This window comes from Salvelinus fontinalis, unplaced genomic scaffold, assembly GCF_029448725.1.
Source record: "Salvelinus fontinalis isolate EN_2023a unplaced genomic scaffold, ASM2944872v1 scaffold_0276, whole genome shotgun sequence".
NCBI lineage: Eukaryota > Metazoa > Chordata > Actinopteri > Salmoniformes > Salmonidae > Salvelinus > Salvelinus fontinalis.
The window spans coordinates 167501-187500 of NW_026600485.1; the positions used below are offsets into that span (position 1 = coordinate 167501).

The 20000-nt window shown below is 50.5% G+C and overlaps 1 protein-coding gene across 1 annotated transcript in view; it reads left to right on the forward strand.

Moving 5' to 3' along the window:
* Positions 1 to 20000, forward strand: part of LOC129845318 (NEDD4-binding protein 2-like) — a 51385-nt gene that overhangs the window by 22702 nt on the left and 8683 nt on the right. Inside the window, exons 14-16 of the mRNA XM_055913205.1 lie at positions 7784 to 7969; positions 10451 to 10619; positions 19291 to 19414. Coding sequence (XP_055769180.1) covers positions 7784 to 7969; positions 10451 to 10619; positions 19291 to 19414 — 479 coding nt within the window. The remainder of the gene's footprint in view (positions 1 to 7783; positions 7970 to 10450; positions 10620 to 19290; positions 19415 to 20000) is intronic.

Consider the following 20000-nt stretch of genomic DNA (forward strand, 5'->3'; position numbering starts at 1 on the left):
GGAGACCCTGGTCAGTGTTCTGTTGTTGATACAGACCCTGGTCAGTGTTCTGTTGTTGATACAGACCCTGGTCAGTGTTCTGTTGTTGATACAGACCCTGGTCAGTGTTCTGTTGTTGATGGAGACCCTGGTCAGTGTTCTGTTGTTGATACAGACCCTGGTCAGTGTTCTGTTGTTGATACAGACCCTGGTCAGTGTTCTGTTGTTGATACAGACCCTGGTCAGTGTTCTGTTGTTGATACAGACCCTGGTCAGTGTTCTGTTGTTGATACAGACCCTGGTCAGTGTTCTGTTGTTGATGGAGACCCTGGTCAGTGTTCTGTTGTTGATGGAGACCCTGGTCAGTGTTCTGTTGTTGATACAGACCCTGGTCAGTGTTCTGTTGTTGATACAGACCCTGGTCAGTGTTCTGTTGTTGATGGAGACCCTGGTCAGTGTTCTGTTGTTGATGTAGACCCTGGTCAGTGTTCTGTTGTTGATACAGACCCTGGTCAGTGTTCTGTTGTTGATACAGACCCTGGTCAGTGTTCTGTTGTTGATGGAGACCCTGGTCAGTGTTCTGTTGTTGATACAGACCCTGGTCAGTGTTCTGTTGTTGATGGAGACCCTGGTCAGTGTTCTGTTGTTGATACAGACCCTGGTCAGTGTTCTGTTGTTGATACAGACCCTGGTCAGTGTTCTGTTGTTGATGGAGACCCTGGTCAGTGTTCTGTTGTTGATACAGACCCTGGTCAGTGTTCTGTTGTTGATACAGACCCTGGTCAGTGTTCTGTTGTTGATACAGACCCTGGTCAGTGTTCTGTTGTTGATACAGACCCTGGTCGGTGTTCTGTTGTTGATGGAGACCCTGGTCAGTGTTCTGTTGTTGATGGAGACCCTGGTCAGTGTTCTGTTGTTGATACAGACCCTGGTCAGTGTTCTGTTGTTGATACAGACCCTGGTCAGTGTTCTGTTGTTGATACAGACCCTGGTCAGTGTTCTGTTGTTGATACAGACCCTGGTCAGTGTTCTGTTGTTGATACAGACCCTGGTCAGTGTTCTGTTGTTGATACAGACCCTGGTCAGTGTTCTGTTGTTGATGGAGACCCTGGTCAGTGTTCTGTTGTTGATACAGACCCTGGTCAGTGTTCTGTTGTTGATACAGACCCTGGTCAGTGTTCTGTTGTTGATACAGACCCTGGTCAGTGTTCTGTTGTTGATACAGACCCTGGTCAGTGTTCTGTTGTTGATACAGACCCTGGTCAGTGTTCTGTTGTTGATACAGACCCTGGTCAGTGTTCTGTTGTTGATGGAGACCCTGGTCAGTGTTCTGTTGTTGATGGAGACCCTGGTCAGTGTTCTGTTGCTGATACAGACCCTGGTCAGTGTTCTGTTGTTGATACAGACCCTGGTCAGTTCTGTTGTTGATGGAGACCCTGGTCAGTGTTCTGTTGTTGATACAGACCCTGGTCAGTGTTCTGTTGTTGATACAGACCCTGGTCAGTGTTCTGTTGTTGATACAGACCCTGGTCAGTGTTCTGTTGTTGATGGAGACCCTGGTCAGTGTTCTGTTGTTGATACAGACCCTGGTCAGTGTTCTGTTGTTGATGGAGACCCTGGTCGGTGTTCTGTTGTTGATACAGACCCTGGTCAGTGTTCTGTTGTTGATACAGACCCTGGTCAGTGTTCTGTTGTTGATACAGACCCTGGTCAGTGTTCTGTTGTTGATACAGACCCTGGTCGGTGTTCTGTTGTTGATGGAGACCCTGGTCAGTGTTCTGTTGTTGATACAGACCCTGGTCAGTGTTCTGTTGTTGATGGAGACCCTGGTCAGTGTTCTGTTGTTGATACAGACCCTGGTCAGTGTTCTGTTGTTGATACAGACCCTGGTCAGTGTTCTGTTGTTGATGGAGACCCTGGTCAGTGTTCTGTTGTTGATGTAGACCCTGGTCAGTGTTCTGTTGTTGATACAGACCCTGGTCAGTGTTCTGTTGTTGATACAGACCCTGGTCAGTGTTCTGTTGTTGATACAGACCCTGGTCAGTGTTCTGTTGTTGATACAGACCCTGGTCAGTGTTCTGTTGTTGATACAGACCCTGGTCAGTGTTCTGTTGTTGATGGAGACCCTGGTCAGTGTTCTGTTGTTGATACAGACCCTGGTCAGTGTTCTGTTGTTGATGGAGACCCTGGTCAGTGTTCTGTTGTTGATACAGACCCTGGTCAGTGTTCTGTTGTTGATACAGACCCTGGTCAGTGTTCTGTTGTTGATGGAGACCCTGGTCAGTGTTCTGTTGTTGATACAGACCCTGGTCAGTGTTCTGTTGTTGATACAGACCCTGGTCAGTGTTCTGTTGTTGATACAGACCCTGGTCGGTGTTCTGTTGTTGATGGAGACCCTGGTCAGTGTTCTGTTGTTGATACAGACCCTGGTCAGTGTTCTGTTGTTGATACAGACCCTGGTCAGTGTTCTGTTGTTGATACAGACCCTGGTCAGTGTTCTGTTGTTGATACAGACCCTGGTCAGTGTTCTGTTGTTGATACAGACCCTGGTCAGTGTTCTGTTGTTGATACAGACCCTGGTCAGTGTTCTGTTGTTGATACAGACCCTGGTCAGTGTTCTGTTGTTGATACAGACCCTGGTCAGTGTTCTGTTGTTGATACAGACCCTGGTCAGTGTTCTGTTGTTGACGGAGACCCTGGTCAGTGTTCTGTTGTTGATACAGACCCTGGTCAGTGTTCTGTTGTTGATACAGACCCTGGTCAGTGTTCTGTTGTTGATGTAGACCCTGGTCAGTGTTCTGTTGTTGATACAGACCCTGGTCAGTGTTCTGTTGTTGATGGAGACCCTGGTCAGTGTTCTGTTGTTGATACAGACCCTGGTCAGTGTTCTGTTGTTGATGGAGACCCTGGTCAGTGTTCTGTTGTTGATACAGACCCTGGTCAGTGTTCTGTTGTTGATACAGACCCTGGTCGGTGTTCTGTTGTTGATGGAGACCCTGGTCAGTGTTCTGTTGTTGATGGAGACCCTGGTCAGTGTTCTGTTGTTGATACAGACCCTGGTCAGTGTTCTGTTGTTGATACAGACCCTGGTCAGTGTTCTGTTGTTGATACAGACCCTGGTCAGTGTTCTGTTGTTGATGGAGACCCTGGTCAGTGTTCTGTTGTTGATACAGACCCTGGTCAGTGTTCTGTTGTTGATACAGACCCTGGTCAGTGTTCTGTTGTTGATACAGACCCTGGTCAGTGTTCTGTTGTTGATACAGACCCTGGTCAGTGTTCTGTTGTTGATACAGACCCTGGTCAGTGTTCTGTTGTTGATACAGACCCTGGTCAGTGTTCTGTTGTTGATACAGACCCTGGTCAGTGTTCTGTTGTTGATACAGACCCTGGTCAGTGTTCTGTTGTTGATACAGACCCTGGTCAGTGTTCTGTTGTTGATACAGACCCTGGTCAGTGTTCTGTTGTTGATACAGACCCTGGTCAGTGTTCTGTTGTTGATACAGACCCTGGTCAGTGTTCTGTTGTTGATACAGACCCTGGTCAGTGTTCTGTTGTTGATACAGACCCTGGTCAGTGTTCTGTTGTTGATACAGACCCTGGTCAGTGTTCTGTTGTTGATACAGACCCTGGTCAGTGTTCTGTTGTTGATACAGACCCTGGTCAGTGTTCTGTTGTTGATACAGACCCTGGTCAGTGTTCTGTTGTTGATACAGACCCTGGTCAGTGTTCTGTTGTTGATACAGACCCTGGTCAGTGTTCTGTTGTTGATGGAGACCCTGGTCAGTGTTCTGTTGTTGATGGAGACCCTGGTCAGTGTTCTGTTGTTGATACAGACCCTGGTCAGTGTTCTGTTGTTGATACAGACCCTGGTCAGTGTTCTGTTGTTGATGGAGACCCTGGTCAGTGTTCTGTTGTTGATGGAGACCCTGGTCAGTGTTCTGTTGTTGATACAGACCCTGGTCAGTGTTCTGTTGTTGATACAGACCCTGGTCAGTGTTCTGTTGTTGATACAGACCCTGGTCAGTGTTCTGTTGTTGATGTAGACCCTGGTCAGTGTTCTGTTGTTGATACAGACCCTGGTCAGTGTTCTGTTGTTGATACAGACCCTGGTCAGTGTTCTGTTGTTGATACAGACCCTGGTCAGTGTTCTGTTGTTGATACAGACCCTGGTCAGTGTTCTGTTGTTGATGGAGACCCTGGTCAGTGTTCTGTTGTTGATACAGACCCTGGTCAGTGTTCTGTTGTTGATGGAGACCCTGGTCAGTGTTCTGTTGTTGATACAGACCCTGGTCAGTGTTCTGTTGTTGATACAGACCCTGGTCAGTGTTCTGTTGTTGATACAGACCCTGGTCAGTGTTCTGTTGTTGATACAGACCCTGGTCAGTGTTCTGTTGTTGATACAGACCCTGGTCAGTGTTCTGTTGTTGATGGAGACCCTGGTCAGTGTTCTGTTGTTGATACAGACCCTGGTCAGTGTTCTGTTGTTGATACAGACCCTGGTCAGTGTTCTGTTGTTGATACAGACCCTGGTCAGTGTTCTGTTGTTGATACAGACCCTGGTCAGTGTTCTGTTGTTGATGCAGACCCTGGTCAGTGTTCTGTTGTTGATGGAGACCCTGGTCAGTGTTCTGTTGTTGATACAGACCCTGGTCAGTGTTCTGTTGTTGATACAGACCCTGGTCAGTGTTCTGTTGTTGATACAGACCCTGGTCAGTGTTCTGTTGTTGATACAGACCCTGGTCAGTGTTCTGTTGTTGATACAGACCCTGGTCAGTGTTCTGTTGTTGATACAGACCCTGGTCAGTGTTCTGTTGTTGATACAGACCCTGGTCAGTGTTCTGTTGTTGATACAGACCCTGGTCAGTGTTCTGTTGTTGATACAGACCCTGGTCAGTGTTCTGTTGTTGATACAGACCCTGGTCGGTGTTCTGTTGTTGATGGAGACCCTGGTCAGTGTTCTGTTGTTGATACAGACCCTGGTCAGTGTTCTGTTGTTGATACAGACCCTGGTCAGTGTTCTGTTGTTGATGGAGACCCTGGTCAGTGTTCTGTTGTTGATACAGACCCTGGTCAGTGTTCTGTTGTTGATGGAGACCCTGGTCAGTGTTCTGTTGTTGATACAGACCCTGGTCAGTGTTCTGTTGTTGATACAGACCCTGGTCAGTGTTCTGTTGTTGATGTAGACCCTGGTCAGTGTTCTGTTGTTGATACAGACCCTGGTCAGTGTTCTGTTGTTGATACAGACCCTGGTCAGTGTTCTGTTGTTGATACAGACCCTGGTCAGTGTTCTGTTGTTGATGGAGACCCTGGTCAGTGTTCTGTTGTTGATACAGACCCTGGTCAGTGTTCTGTTGTTGATACAGACCCTGGTCAGTGTTCTGTTGTTGATGGAGACCCTGGTCAGTGTTCTGTTGTTGATACAGACCCTGGTCAGTGTTCTGTTGTTGATACAGACCCTGGTCAGTGTTCTGTTGTTGATGGAGACCCTGGTCAGTGTTCTGTTGTTGATGGAGACCCTGGTCAGTGTTCTGTTGTTGATACAGACCCTGGTCAGTGTTCTGTTGTTGATACAGACCCTGGTCAGTGTTCTGTTGTTGATGGAGACCCTGGTCAGTGTTCTGTTGTTGATACAGACCCTGGTCAGTGTTCTGTTGTTGATACAGACCCTGGTCAGTGTTCTGTTGTTGATGGAGACCCTGGTCAGTGTTCTGTTGTTGATACAGACCCTGGTCAGTGTTCTGTTGTTGATACAGACCCTGGTCAGTGTTCTGTTGTTGATACAGACCCTGGTCAGTGTTCTGTTGTTGATACAGACCCTGGTCAGTGTTCTGTTGTTGATACAGACCCTGGTCAGTGCTCTGTTGTTGATACAGACCCTGGTCAGTGTTCTGTTGTTGATACAGACCCTGGTCAGTGTTCTGTTGTTGATGGAGACCCTGGTCAGTGTTCTGTTGTTGATACAGACCCTGGTCAGTGTTCTGTTGTTGATGTAGACCCTGGTCAGTGTTCTGTTGTTGATACAGACCCTGGTCAGTGTTCTGTTGTTGATGGAGACCCTGGTCAGTGTTCTGTTGTTGATACAGACCCTGGTCAGTGTTCTGTTGTTGATGGAGACCCTGGTCAGTGTTCTGTTGTTGATACAGACCCTGGTCAGTGTTCTGTTGTTGATACAGACCCTGGTCAGTGTTCTGTTGTTGATACAGACCCTGGTCAGTGTTCTGTTGTTGATACAGACCCTGGTCAGTGTTCTGTTGTTGATACAGACCCTGGTCAGTGTTCTGTTGTTGATACAGACCCTGGTCAGTGTTCTGTTGTTGATACAGACCCTGGTCAGTGTTCTGTTGTTGATGTAGACCCTGGTCAGTGTTCTGTTGTTGATACAGACCCTGGTCAGTGTTCTGTTGTTGATGGAGACCCTGGTCAGTGTTCTGTTGTTGATACAGACCCTGGTCAGTGTTCTGTTGTTGATACAGACCCTGGTCAGTGTTCTGTTGTTGATACAGACCCTGGTCGGTGTTCTGTTGTTGATACAGACCCTGGTCAGTGTTCTGTTGTTGATACAGACCCTGGTCAGTGTTCTGTTGTTGATACAGACCCTGGTCAGTGCTCTGTTGTTGATACAGACCCTGGTCAGTGTTCTGTTGTTGATACAGACCCTGGTCAGTGTTCTGTTGTTGATACAGACCCTGGTCAGTGTTCTGTTGTTGATACAGACCCTGGTCAGTGTTCTGTTGTTGATGTAGACCCTGGTCAGTGTTCTGTTGTTGATACAGACCCTGGTCAGTGTTCTGTTGTTGACGGAGACCCTGGTCGGTGTTCTGTTGTTGACGGAGACCCTGGTCGGTGTTCTGTTGTTACAGTTGATACATTGGATCAGAAAAGTTGATACAAAGTTGATCTCTACGCCCCCTTCCCCTCTCTACCCCCCCTTCCCCTCTCTACCCCCACCTCACCTCTCTACCTCCCTTCCCCTCTCTACTCCCCCTTCCCCTCTCTACCCCTCTCCCCCTCTCTACTCCCCCTTCCCCTCTCTACCCCTCTCCCCCTCTCTACTCCCCCTTCCCCTCTCTACCCCTCTCCCCCTCTCTACCCCCCTTTCCCCTCTCTACCCCCCTTTCCCCTCTCTACCCCCCTTCCCCTCTCTACCCCTCTCCCCCTCTCTACGCCCCCTTCCCCTCTCTACCCCCCCTTCCCCTCTCTACCCCCACCTCACCTCTCTACCTCCCTTCCCCTCTCTACTCCCCCTTCCCCTCTCTACCCCTCTCCCCCTCTCTACTCCCCCTTCCCCTCTCTACCCCTCTCCCCCTCTCTACTCCCCCTTCCCCTCTCTACCCCTCTCCCCCTCTCTACCCCCCTTTCCCCTCTCTACCCCCCTTTCCCCTCTCTACCCCCCTTCCCCTCTCTACCCCTCTCCCCCTCTCTACTCCCCCTTCCCCTCTCTACCCCTCTCCCCCTCTCTACCCCCCTTTCCCCTCTCTACACCCCCTTCCCCTCTCTACACCCCCTTCCCCTCTCTACCCCCCTTCCCCTCTCTACCCCCCTTCCCCTCTCTACCCCCCCTTCCCCTCTCTACCCCCCCTTCCCCTCTCTACCCCCCCTTTCCCCTCTCTACCCCCCCTTCCCCTCTCTACCCCCCCTTTCCCCTCTCTACCCCCCCTTCCCCTCTCTACCCCCCCTTCCCCTCTCTACCCCCCTTCCCCTCTCTACCCCCCTTCCCCTCTCTACCCCCCCTTCCCCTCTCTACCCCCCCTTCCCCTCTCTACCCCTCTCTCCCCCTCTCTACCCCCCTCTCTCCCCCTCTCAGAGGCGTGCAGCGCCAGTGGCCCCTCCCCAGTCCCTCTCTCAGTACCAGGATGTTGAGGACCCAGAATATGAAGACTTCCGAGCCGAGGCCCGGCTCCAGAGAGGCAGACAGCTGGAGAGCTTCAGCAAGGCTGCAGAGGCTTACAGACAGGGACGCAAAGACGTAGCTTCCTACTACGCACAACAGGTGTGTGTGTGTGTGTGTGTGTGTGTGTGTGTGTGTGTGTGTGTGTGTGTGTGTGTGTGTGTGTGTGTGTGTGTGTGTGTTTGTAGTTATTTGAATAATGTCTGTTTCCTGATAGCGTGTTGTAATTTCACTATACTTCAGATGAGGTCCTTTATCTACTGACCCAGAGTCAGATGAGGTCCTTTATCTACTGACCCAGAGTCAGATGGGGTCCTTTATCTACTGACCCAGAGTCAGATGAGGTCCTTTATCTACTGACCCAGAGTCAGATGAGGTCCTTTATCTACTGACCCAGAGTCAGATGAGGTCCTTTATCTACTGACCCAGAGTCAGATGGGGTCCTTTATCTACTGACCCAGAGTCAGATGAGGTCCTTTATCTACTGACCCAGAGTCAGATGAGGTCCTTTATCTACTGACCCAGAGTCAGATGAGGCCCTTTATCTACTGACCCAGAGTCAGATGAGGTCCTTTATCTACTGACCCAGAGTCAGATGAGGCCCTTTATCTACTGACCCAGAGTCAGATGAGGTCCTTTATCTACTGACCCAGAGTCAGATGAGGCCCTTTATCTACTGACCCAGAGTCAGATGAGGCCCTTTATCTACTGACCCAGAGTCAGATGAGGTCCTTTATCTACTGACCCAGAGTCAGATGAGGCCCTTTATCTACTGACCCAGAGTCAGATGAGGTCCTTTATCTACTGACCCAGAGTCAGATGAGGTCCTTTATCTACTGACCCAGAGTCAGATGAGGCCCTTTATCTACTGACCCAGAGTCAGATGAGGTCCTTTATCTACTGACCCAGAGTCAGATGAGGTCCTTTATCTACTGACCCAGTCAGATGAGGCCCTTTATCTACTGACCCAGAGTCAGATGAGGTCCTTTATCTACTGACCCAGAGTCAGATGAGGCCCTTTATCTACTGACCCAGAGTCAGATGGGGCCCTTTATCTACTGACCCAGAGTCAGATGAGGTCCTTTATCTACTGACCCAGAGTCAGATGAGGCCCTTTATCTACTGACCCAGAGTCAGATGAGGTCCTTTATCTACTGACCCAGAGTCAGATGAGGCCCTTTATCTACTGACCCAGAGTCAGATGAGGCCCTTTATCTACTGACCCAGAGTCAGATGAGGCCCTTTATCTACTGACCCAGAGTCAGATGAGGCCCTTTATCTACTGACCCAGAGTCAGATGAGGCCCTTTATCTACTGACCCAGAGTCAGATGAGGCCCTTTATCTACTGACCCAGAGTCAGATGAGGCCCTTTATCTACTGACCCAGTCAGATGAGGTCCTTTATCTACTGACCCAGAGTCAGATGAGGCCCTTTATCTACTGACCCTGAGTCAGATGAGGCCCTTTATCTACTGACCCAGAGTCAGATGAGGCCCTTTATCTACTGACCCAGAGTCAGATGAGGCCCTTTATCTACTGACCCAGAGTCAGATGAGGCCCTTTATCTACTGACCCAGTCAGATGAGGTCCTTTATCTACTGACCCAGAGTCAGATGAGGCCCTTTATCTACTGACCCAGAGTCAGATGGGGCCCTTTATCTACTGACCCAGAGTCAGATGAGGCCCTTTATCTACTGACCCAGAGTCAGATGAGGTCCTTTATCTACTGACCCAGAGTCAGATGAGGTCCTTTATCTACTGACCCAGAGTCAGATGAGGCCCTTTATCTACTGACCCAGAGTCAGATGAGGCCCTTTATCTACTGACCCAGAGTCAGATGAGGCCCTTTATCTACTGACCCAGAGTCAGATGAGGCCCTTTATCTACTGACCCAGAGTCAGATGAGGCCCTTTATCTACTGACCCAGAGTCAGATGAGGCCCTTTATCTACTGACCCAGAGTCAGATGAGGCCCTTTATCTACTGACCCAGAGTCAGATGAGGCCCTTTATCTACTGACCCAGTCAGATGAGGTCCTTTATCTACTGACCCAGAGTCAGATGAGGCCCTTTATCTACTGACCCAGAGTCAGATGAGGCCCTTTATCTACTGACCCAGAGTCAGATGAGGCCCTTTATCTACTGACCCAGAGTCAGATGAGGCCCTTTATCTACTGACCCAGAGTCAGATGAGGCCCTTTATCTACTGACCCAGAGTCAGATGAGGTCCTTTATCTACTGACCCAGAGTCAGATGAGGCCCTTTATCTACTGACCCAGAGTCAGATGGGGCCCTTTATCTACTGACCCAGAGTCAGATGAGGTCCTTTATCTACTGACCCAGAGTCAGATGAGGCCCTTTATCTACTGACCCAGAGTCAGATGAGGCCCTTTATCTACTGATCCAGAGTCAGATGGGGTGAAAAGGCTAAATTCTGGTATCGTGACAACACTCGTCTAAAAAGTGTGAGTGTGTGTGTGTGTGTGTGTGTGTGGTGTGTGGTGTGTGGTGTGTGTGTGTGTGGTGTGTGGTGTGTGGTGTGTGTGTGTGTGTGGTGTGTGTGGTGTGTGTGGTGTGTGTGTCAGGGTCATCTCCATGGTCAGAAGATGCATGAAGCCCACCACCGTGCGGCGGCCCAGATCTTTGAGCGGGTCAACTCCTCCCTGCTGCCGCAGAACGTTCTGGACCTCCACGGACTGCATGTCGACGAGGCCTTGCTCCACCTGTCACAGGTGTTGGAGAGGAAGACCACAGGTACACCTAGCTAGACCTCCAGACTGTTAGAGAGGAAGACCACAGGTACACTAGACCTCCAGACTGTTAGAGAGGAAGACCACAGGTACACCTAGCTAGACCTCCAGACTGTTAGAGAGGAAGACCACAGGTACACCTAGCTAGACCTCCAGACTGTTAGAGAGGAAGACCACAGGTACACCTAGCTAGACCTCCAGACTGTTAGAGAGGAAGACCACAGGTACACTAGACCTCCAGACTGTTAGAGAGGAAGACCACAGGTACACCTAGCTAGACCTCCAGACTGTTAGAGAGGAAGACCACAGGTACACCTAGCTAGACCTCCAGACTGTTAGAGAGGAAGACCACAGGTACACCTAGCTAGACCTCCAGACTGTTAGAGAGGAAGACCACAGGTACACCTAGCTAGACCTCCAGACTGTTAGAGAGGAAGACCACAGGTACACTAGACCTCCAGACTGTTAGAGAGGAAGACCACAGGTACACCTAGCTAGACCTCCAGACTGTTAGAGAGGAAGACCACAGGTACACTTAGCTAGACCTCCAGGCTGTTAGAGAGGAAGACCACAGGTACACTAGACCTCCAGACTGTTAGAGAGGAAGACCACAGGTACACCTAGCTAGACCTCCAGACTGTTAGAGAGGAAGACCACAGGTACACCTAGCTAGACCTCCAGGCTGTTAGAGAGGAAGACCACAGGTACACTAGACCTCCAGACTGTTAGAGAGGAAGACCACAGGTACACCTAGCTAGACCTCCAGACTGTTAGAGAGGAAGACCACAGGTACACTAGACCTCCAGACTGTTAGAGAGGAAGACCACAGGTACACTAGACCTCCAGACTCTTAGAGAGGAAGACCACAGGTACACCTAGCTAGACCTCCAGACTGTTAGAGAGGAAGACCACAGGTACACCTAGCTAGACCTCCAGACTGTTAGAGAGGAAGACCACAGGTACACCTAGCTAGACCTCCAGACTGTTAGAGAGGAAGACCACAGGTACACCTAGCTAGACCTCCAGGCTGTTAGAGAGGAAGACCACAGGTACACCTAGCTAGACCTCCAGGCTGTTAGAGAGGAAGACCACAGGTACACATAGCTAGACCTCCAGACTGTTAGAGAGGAAGACCACAGGTACACCTAGCTAGACCTCCAGGCTGTTAGAGAGGAAGACCACAGGTACACCTAGCTAGACCTCCAGACTGTTAGAGAGGAAGACCACAGGTACACCTAGCTAGACCTCCAGACTGTTAGAGAGGAAGACCACAGGTACACCTAGCTAGACCTCCAGACTGTTAGAGAGGAAGACCACAGGTACACTAGACCTCCAGACTGTTAGAGAGGAAGACCACAGGTACACTAGACCTCCAGACTGTTAGAGAGGAAGACCACAGGTACACCTAGCTAGACCTCCAGGCTGTTAGAGAGGAAGACCACAGGTACACCTAGCTAGACCTCCAGGCTGTTAGAGAGGAAGACCACAGGTACACCTAGCTAGACCTCCAGGCTGTTAGAGAGGAAGACCACAGGTACACTAGACCTCCAGGCTGTTAGAGAGGAAGACCACAGGTACACTAGACCTCCAGACTGTTAGAGAGGAAGACCACAGGTACACTAGACCTCCAGACTGTTAGAGAGGAAGACCACAGGTACACCTAGCTAGACCTCCAGACTGTTAGAGAGGAAGACCACAGGTACACTAGACCTCCAGGCTGTTAGAGAGGAAGACCACAGGTACACCTAGCTAGACCTCCAGACTGTTAGAGAGGAAGACCACAGGTACACTAGACCTCCAGACTGTTAGAGAGGAAGACCACAGGTACACCTAGCTAGACCTCCAGGCTGTTAGAGAGGAAGACCACAGGTACACCTAGCTAGACCTCCAGACTGTTAGAGAGGAAGACCACAGGTACACCTAGCTAGACCTCCAGACTGTTAGAGAGGAAGACCACAGGTACACCTAGCTAGACCTCCAGACTGTTAGAGAGGAAGACCACAGGTACACCTAGCTAGACCTCCAGACTGTTAGAGAGGAAGACCACAGGTACACCTAGCTAGACCTCCAGGCTGTTAGAGAGGAAGACCACAGGTACACCTAGCTAGACCTCCAGGCTGTTAGAGAGGAAGACCACAGGTACACCTAGCTAGACCTCCAGGCTGTTAGAGAGGAAGACCACAGGTACACCTAGCTAGACCTCCAGACTGTTAGAGAGGAAGACCACAGGTACACTAGACCTCCAGACTGTTAGAGAGGAAGACCACAGGTACACTAGACCTCCAGACTGTTAGAGAGGAAGACCACAGGTACACCTAGCTAGACCTCCAGACTGTTAGAGAGGAAGACCACAGGTACACCTAGCTAGACCTCCAGACTGTTAGAGAGGAAGACCACAGGTACACCTAGCTAGACCTCCAGGCTGTTAGAGAGGAAGACCACAGGTACACCTAGCTAGACCTCCAGGCTGTTAGAGAGGAAGACCACAGGTACACCTAGCTAGACCTCCAGACTGTTAGAGAGGAAGACCACAGGTACACCTAGCTAGACCTCCAGGCTGTTAGAGAGGAAGACCACAGGTACACCTAGCTAGACCTCCAGACTGTTAGAGAGGAAGACCACAGGTACACTAGACCTCCAGACTGTTAGAGAGGAAGACCACAGGTACACTAGACCTCCAGACTGTTAGAGAGGAAGACCACAGGTACACCTAGCTAGACCTCCAGACTGTTAGAGAGGAAGACCACAGGTACACCTAGCTAGACCTCCAGGCTGTTAGAGAGGAAGACCACAGGTACACCTAGCTAGACCTCCAGGCTGTTAGAGAGGAAGACCACAGGTACACCTAGCTAGACCTCCAGACTGTTAGAGAGGAAGACCACAGGTACACTAGACCTCCAGACTGTTAGAGAGGAAGACCACAGGTACACTAGACCTCCAGACTGTTAGAGAGGAAGACCACAGGTACACCTAGCTAGACCTCCAGACTGTTAGAGAGGAAGACCACAGGTACACCTAGCTAGACCTCCAGGCTGTTAGAGAGGAAGACCACAGGTACACCTAGCTAGACCTCCAGGCTGTTAGAGAGGAAGACCACAGGTACACCTAGCTAGACCTCCAGACTGTTAGAGAGGAAGACCACAGGTACACCTAGCTAGACCTCCAGACTGTTAGAGAGGAAGACCACAGGTACACTAGACCTCCAGACTGTTAGAGAGGAAGACCACAGGTACACCTAGCTAGACCTCCAGGCTGTTAGAGAGGAAGACCACAGGTACACTAGACCTCCAGACTGTTAGAGAGGAAGACCACAGGTACACCTAGCTAGACCTCCAGACTGTTAGAGAGGAAGACCACAGGTACACTAGACCTCCAGACTGTTAGAGAGGAAGACCACAGGTACACTAGACCTCCAGACTCTTAGAGAGGAAGACCACAGGTACACCTAGCTAGACCTCCAGACTGTTAGAGAGGAAGACCACAGGTACACCTAGCTAGACCTCCAGGCTGTTAGAGAGGAAGACCACAGGTACACTAGACCTCCAGACTGTTAGAGAGGAAGACCACAGGTACACCTAGCTAGACCTCCAGACTGTTAGAGAGGAAGACCACAGGTACACCTAGCTAGACCTCCAGACTGTTAGAGAGGAAGACCACAGGTACACTAGACCTCCAGACTGTTAGAGAGGAAGACCACAGGTACACCTAGCTAGACCTCCAGACTGTTAGAGAGGAAGACCACAGGTACACTAGACCTCCAGACTCTTAGAGAGGAAGACCACAGGTACACCTAGCTAGACCTCCAGACTGTTAGAGAGGAAGACCACAGGTACACCTAGCTAGACCTCCAGGCTGTTAGAGAGGAAGACCACAGGTACACCTAGCTAGACCTCCAGGCTGTTAGAGAGGAAGACCACAGGTACACCTAGCTAGACCTCCAGACTGTTAGAGAGGAAGACCACAGGTACACTAGACCTCCAGACTGTTAGAGAGGAAGACCACAGGTACACTAGACCTCCAGACTGTTAGAGAGGAAGACCACAGGTACACTAGACCTCCAGACTGTTAGAGAGGAAGACCACAGGTACACCTAGCTAGACCTCCAGACTGTTAGAGAGGAAGGCCACAGGTACACTAGACCTCCAGGCTGTTAGAGAGGAAGACCACAGGTACACCTAGCTAGACCTCCAGACTGTTAGAGAGGAAGACCACAGGTACACTAGACCTCCAGACTGTTAGAGAGGAAGACCACAGGTACACCTAGCTAGACCTCCAGGCTGTTAGAGAGGAAGACCACAGGTACACCTAGCTAGACCTCCAGACTGTTAGAGAGGAAGACCACAGGTACACCTAGCTAGACCTCCAGACTGTTAGAGAGGAAGACCACAGGTACACCTAGCTAGACCTCCAGACTGTTAGAGAGGAAGACCACAGGTACACCTAGCTAGACCTCCAGACTGTTAGAGAGGAAGACCACAGGTACACCTAGCTAGACCTCCAGGCTGTTAGAGAGGAAGACCACAGGTACACCTAGCTAGACCTCCAGACTGTTAGAGAGGAAGACCACAGGTACACTAGACCTCCAGACTGTTAGAGAGGAAGACCACAGGTACACTAGACCTCCAGACTGTTAGAGAGGAAGACCACAGGTACACCTAGCTAGACCTCCAGACTGTTAGAGAGGAAGACCACAGGGACACCTAGCTAGACCTCCAGACTGTTAGAGAGGAAGACCACAGGTACACCTAGCTAGACCTCCAGACTGTTAGAGAGGAAGACCACAGGTACACCTAGCTAGACCTCCAGACTGTTAGAGAGGAAGACCACAGGTACACCTAGCTAGACCTCCAGGCTGTTAGAGAGGAAGACCACAGGTACAGCTAGCTAGACCTCCAGACTGTTAGAGAGGAAGACCACAGGTACACTAGACCTCCAGACTGTTAGAGAGGAAGACCACAGGTACACTAGACCTCCAGACTGTTAGAGAGGAAGACCACAGGTACACCTAGCTAGACCTCCAGACTGTTAGAGAGGAAGACCACAGGTACACCTAGCTAGACCTCCAGGCTGTTAGAGAGGAAGACCACAGGTACACCTAGCTAGACCTCCAGGCTGTTAGAGAGGAAGACCACAGGTACACCTAGCTAGACCTCCAGACTGTTAGAGAGGAAGACCACAGGTACACCTAGCTAGACCTCCAGACTGTTAGAGAGGAAGACCACAGGTACACCTAGCTAGACCTCCAGACTGTTAGAGAGGAAGACCACAGGTACACCTAGCTAGACCTCCAGACTGTTAGAGAGGAAGACCACAGGTACACTAGACCTCCAGACTGTTAGAGAGGAAGACCACAGGTACACCTAGCTAGACCTCCAGACTGTTAGAGAGGAAGACCACAGGTACACCTAGCTAGACCTCCAGACTGTTAGAGAGGAAGACCACAGGTACACCTAGCTAGACCTCCAGACTGTTAGAGAGGAAGACCACAGGTACACCTAGCTAGACCTCCAGACTGTTAGAGAGGAAGACAACAGGTACACCTAGCTAGACCTCCAGACTGTTAGAGAGGAAGACCACAGGTACACCTAGCTAGACCTCCAGGCTGTTAGAGAGGAAGACCACAGGTACACTAGACCTCCAGACTGTTAGAGAGGAAGACCACAGGTACACCTAGCTAGACCTCCAGACTGTTAGAGAGGAAGACCACAGGTACACTAGACCTCCAGACTGTTAGAGAGGAAGACCACAGGTACATTAGACCTCCAGACTGTTTGAGAGGAAGACCACAGGTACACTAGACCTCCAGGCTGTTAGAGAGGAAGACCACAGGTACACTAGACCTCCAGACTGTTAGAGAGGAAGACCACAGGTACACTAGACCTCCAGACTGTTAGAGAGGAAGACCACAGGTACACCTAGCTAGACCTCCAGACTGTTAGAGAGGAAGACCACAGGTACACTAGACCTCCAGACTGTTAGAGAGGAAGACCACAGGTACACCTAGCTAGACCTCCAGACTGTTAGAGAGGAAGACCACAGGTACACCTAGCTAGACCTCCAGACTGTTAGAGAGGAAGACCACAGGTACACCTAGCTAGACCTCCAGGCTGTTAGAGAGGAAGACCACAGGTACACCTAGCTAGACCTCCAGACTGTTAGAGAGGAAGACCACAGGTACACCTAGCTAGACCTCCAGACTGTTAGAGAGGAAGACCACAGGTACACCTAGCTAGACCTCCAGACTGTTAGAGAGGAAGACCACAGGTACACCTAGCTAGACCTCCAGACTGTTAGAGAGGAAGACCACAGGTACACTAGACCTCCAGACTGTTAGAGAGGAAGACCACAGGTACACCTAGCTAGACCTCCAGACTGTTAGAGAGGAAGACCACAGGTACACCTAGCTAGACCTCCAGACTGTTAGAGAGGAAGACCACAGGTACACCTAGCTAGACCTCCAGACTGTTAGAGAGGAAGACCACAGGTACACTAGACCTCCAGACTGTTAGAGAGGAAGACCACAGGTACACCTAGCTAGACCTCCAGACTGTTAGAGAGGAAGACCACAGGTACACTAGACCTCCAGACTGTTAGAGAGGAAGACCACAGGTACACTAGACCTCCAGACTGTTAGAGAGGAAGACCACAGGTACACCTAGCTAGACCTCCAGACTGTTAGAGAGGAAGACCACAGGTACACCTAGCTAGACCTCCAGGCTGTTAGAGAGGAAGACCACAGGTACACCTAGCTAGACCTCCAGACTGTTAGAGAGGAAGACCACAGGTACACTAGACCTCCAGACTGTTAGAGAGGAAGACCACAGGTACACCTAGCTAGACCTCCAGGCTGTTAGAGAGGAAGACCACAGGTACACCTAGCTAGACCTCCAGACTGTTAGAGAGGAAGACCACAGGTACACTAGACCTCCAGACTGTTAGAGAGGAAGACCACAGGTACACCTAGCTAGACCTCCAGACTGTTAGAGAGGAAGACCACAGGTACACTAGACCTCCAGACTGTTAGAGAGGAAGACCACAGGTACACCTAGCTAGACCTCCAGACTGTTAGAGAGGAAGACCACAGGTACACTAGACCTCCAGACTGTTAGAGAGGAAGACCACAGGTACACTAGACCTCCAGACTGTTAGAGAGGAAGACCACAGGTACACCTAGCTAGACCTCCAGACTGTTAGAGAGGAAGACCACAGGTACACCTAGCTAGACCTCCAGGCTGTTAGAGAGGAAGACCACAGGTACACCTAGCTAGACCTCCAGATTGTTAGAGAGGAAGACCACAGGTACACCTAGCTAGACCTCCAGACTGTTAGAGAGGAAGACCACAGGTACACCTAGCTAGACCTCCAGACTGTTAGAGAGGAAGACCACAGGTACACCTAGCTAGACCTCCAGACTGTTAGAGAGGAAGACCACAGGTACACCTAGCTAGACCTCCAGACTGTTAGAGAGGAAGACCACAGGTACACCTAGCTAGACCTCCAGGCTGTTAGAGAGGAAGACCACAGGTACACCTAGCTAGACCTCCAGACTGTTAGAGAGGAAGACCACAGGTACACTAGACCTCCAGACTGTTAGAGAGGAAGACCACAGGTACACCTAGCTAGACCTCCAGACTGTTAGAGAGGAAGACCACAGGTACACCTAGCTAGACCTCCAGACTGTTAGAGAGGAAGACCACAGGTACACCTAGCTAGACCTCCAGACTGTTAGAGAGGAAGACCACAGGTACACTAGACCTCCAGACTGTTTGAGAGGAAGACCACAGGTACACTAGACCTCCAGGCTGTTAGAGAGGAAGACCACAGGTACACTAGACCTCCAGACTGTTAGAGAGGAAGACCACAGGTACACCTTGCTAGACCTCCAGACTGTTAGAGAGGAAGACCACAGGTACACTAGACCTCCAGACTGTTAGAGAGGAAGACCACAGGTACACCTAGCTAGACCTCCAGACTGTTAGAGAGGAAGACCACAGGTACACTAGACCTCCAGACTGTTAGAGAGGAAGACCACAGGTACACTAGACCTCCAGACTGTTAGAGAGGAAGACTACAGGTACACCTAGCTAGACCTCCAGACTGTTAGAGAGGAAGACCACAGGTACACCTAGCTAGACCTCCAGACTGTTAGAGAGGAAGACCACAGGTACACTAGACCTCCAGACTGTTAGAGAGGAAGACCACAGGTACACCTAGCTAGACCTCCAGACTGTTAGAGAGGAAGACCACAGGTACACCTAGCTAGACCTCCAGGCTGTTAGAGAGGAAGACCACAGGTACACCTAGCTAGACCTCCAGACTGTTAGAGAGGAAGACTACAGGTACACCTAGCTAGACCTCCAGACTGTTAGAGAGGAAGACCACAGGTACACCTAGCTAGACCTCCAGACTGTTAGAGAGGAAGACCACAGGTACACTAGACCTCCAGACTGTTAGAGAGGAAGACCACAGGTACACCTAGCTAGACCTCCAGGCTGCCTGATGAAGAGGTGTCTGTCACAGGTGTTAGAGAGGAAGACCACAGGTACACAGAGCTGTATGTTATTTTGTTCCCTAAACGTGACCATATGTTCTCCTGTGTGTGTGTGTGTGTGTGTGTGTGTGTGTGTGTGTGTGTGTGTGTGTGTGTGTGTGTGTGTGTGTGTGTGTGTGTGTAGAGTGGCAGCAGGGTGTGTGTAGGTCTCAGCTGTCGGTGATAACAGGAAGAGGGAACCACAGCCAGGGAGGAGTGGCTCGTATCCGCCCTGCCGTCATAGGCTACCTCAACACACAGGGCTACAGGTACACACACACACTGGGCTACAGGTACACACACACACACTGGGCTACAGGTACACACACACTGGGCTACAGGTACACACACACTGGGCTACAGGTACACACACACACTGGGCTACAGGTACACACACACTGGGCTACAGGTACACACACACACTGGGCTACAGGTACACACACACTGGGCTAGAGGTACACACACACACTGGGCTAGAGGTACACACACACACTGGGCTACAGGTACACACACACACTGGGCTACAGGTACACACACACACTGGGCTACAGGTACACACACACTGGGCTACAGGTACACACACACACTGGGCTACAGGTACACACACACACTGGGCTACAGGTACACACACACTGGGCTGAAGGTACACACACACACACTGGGCTACAGGTACACACACACACTGGGCTACAGGTACACACACACACACATACACACACTGGGCTACAGGCACACACACACACTGGGCTACAGGTACACACACACACTGGGCTACAGGTACACACACACACTGGGCTACAGGTACACACACACAGGGCTACAGGTACACACACACACACTGGGCTACAGGTACAC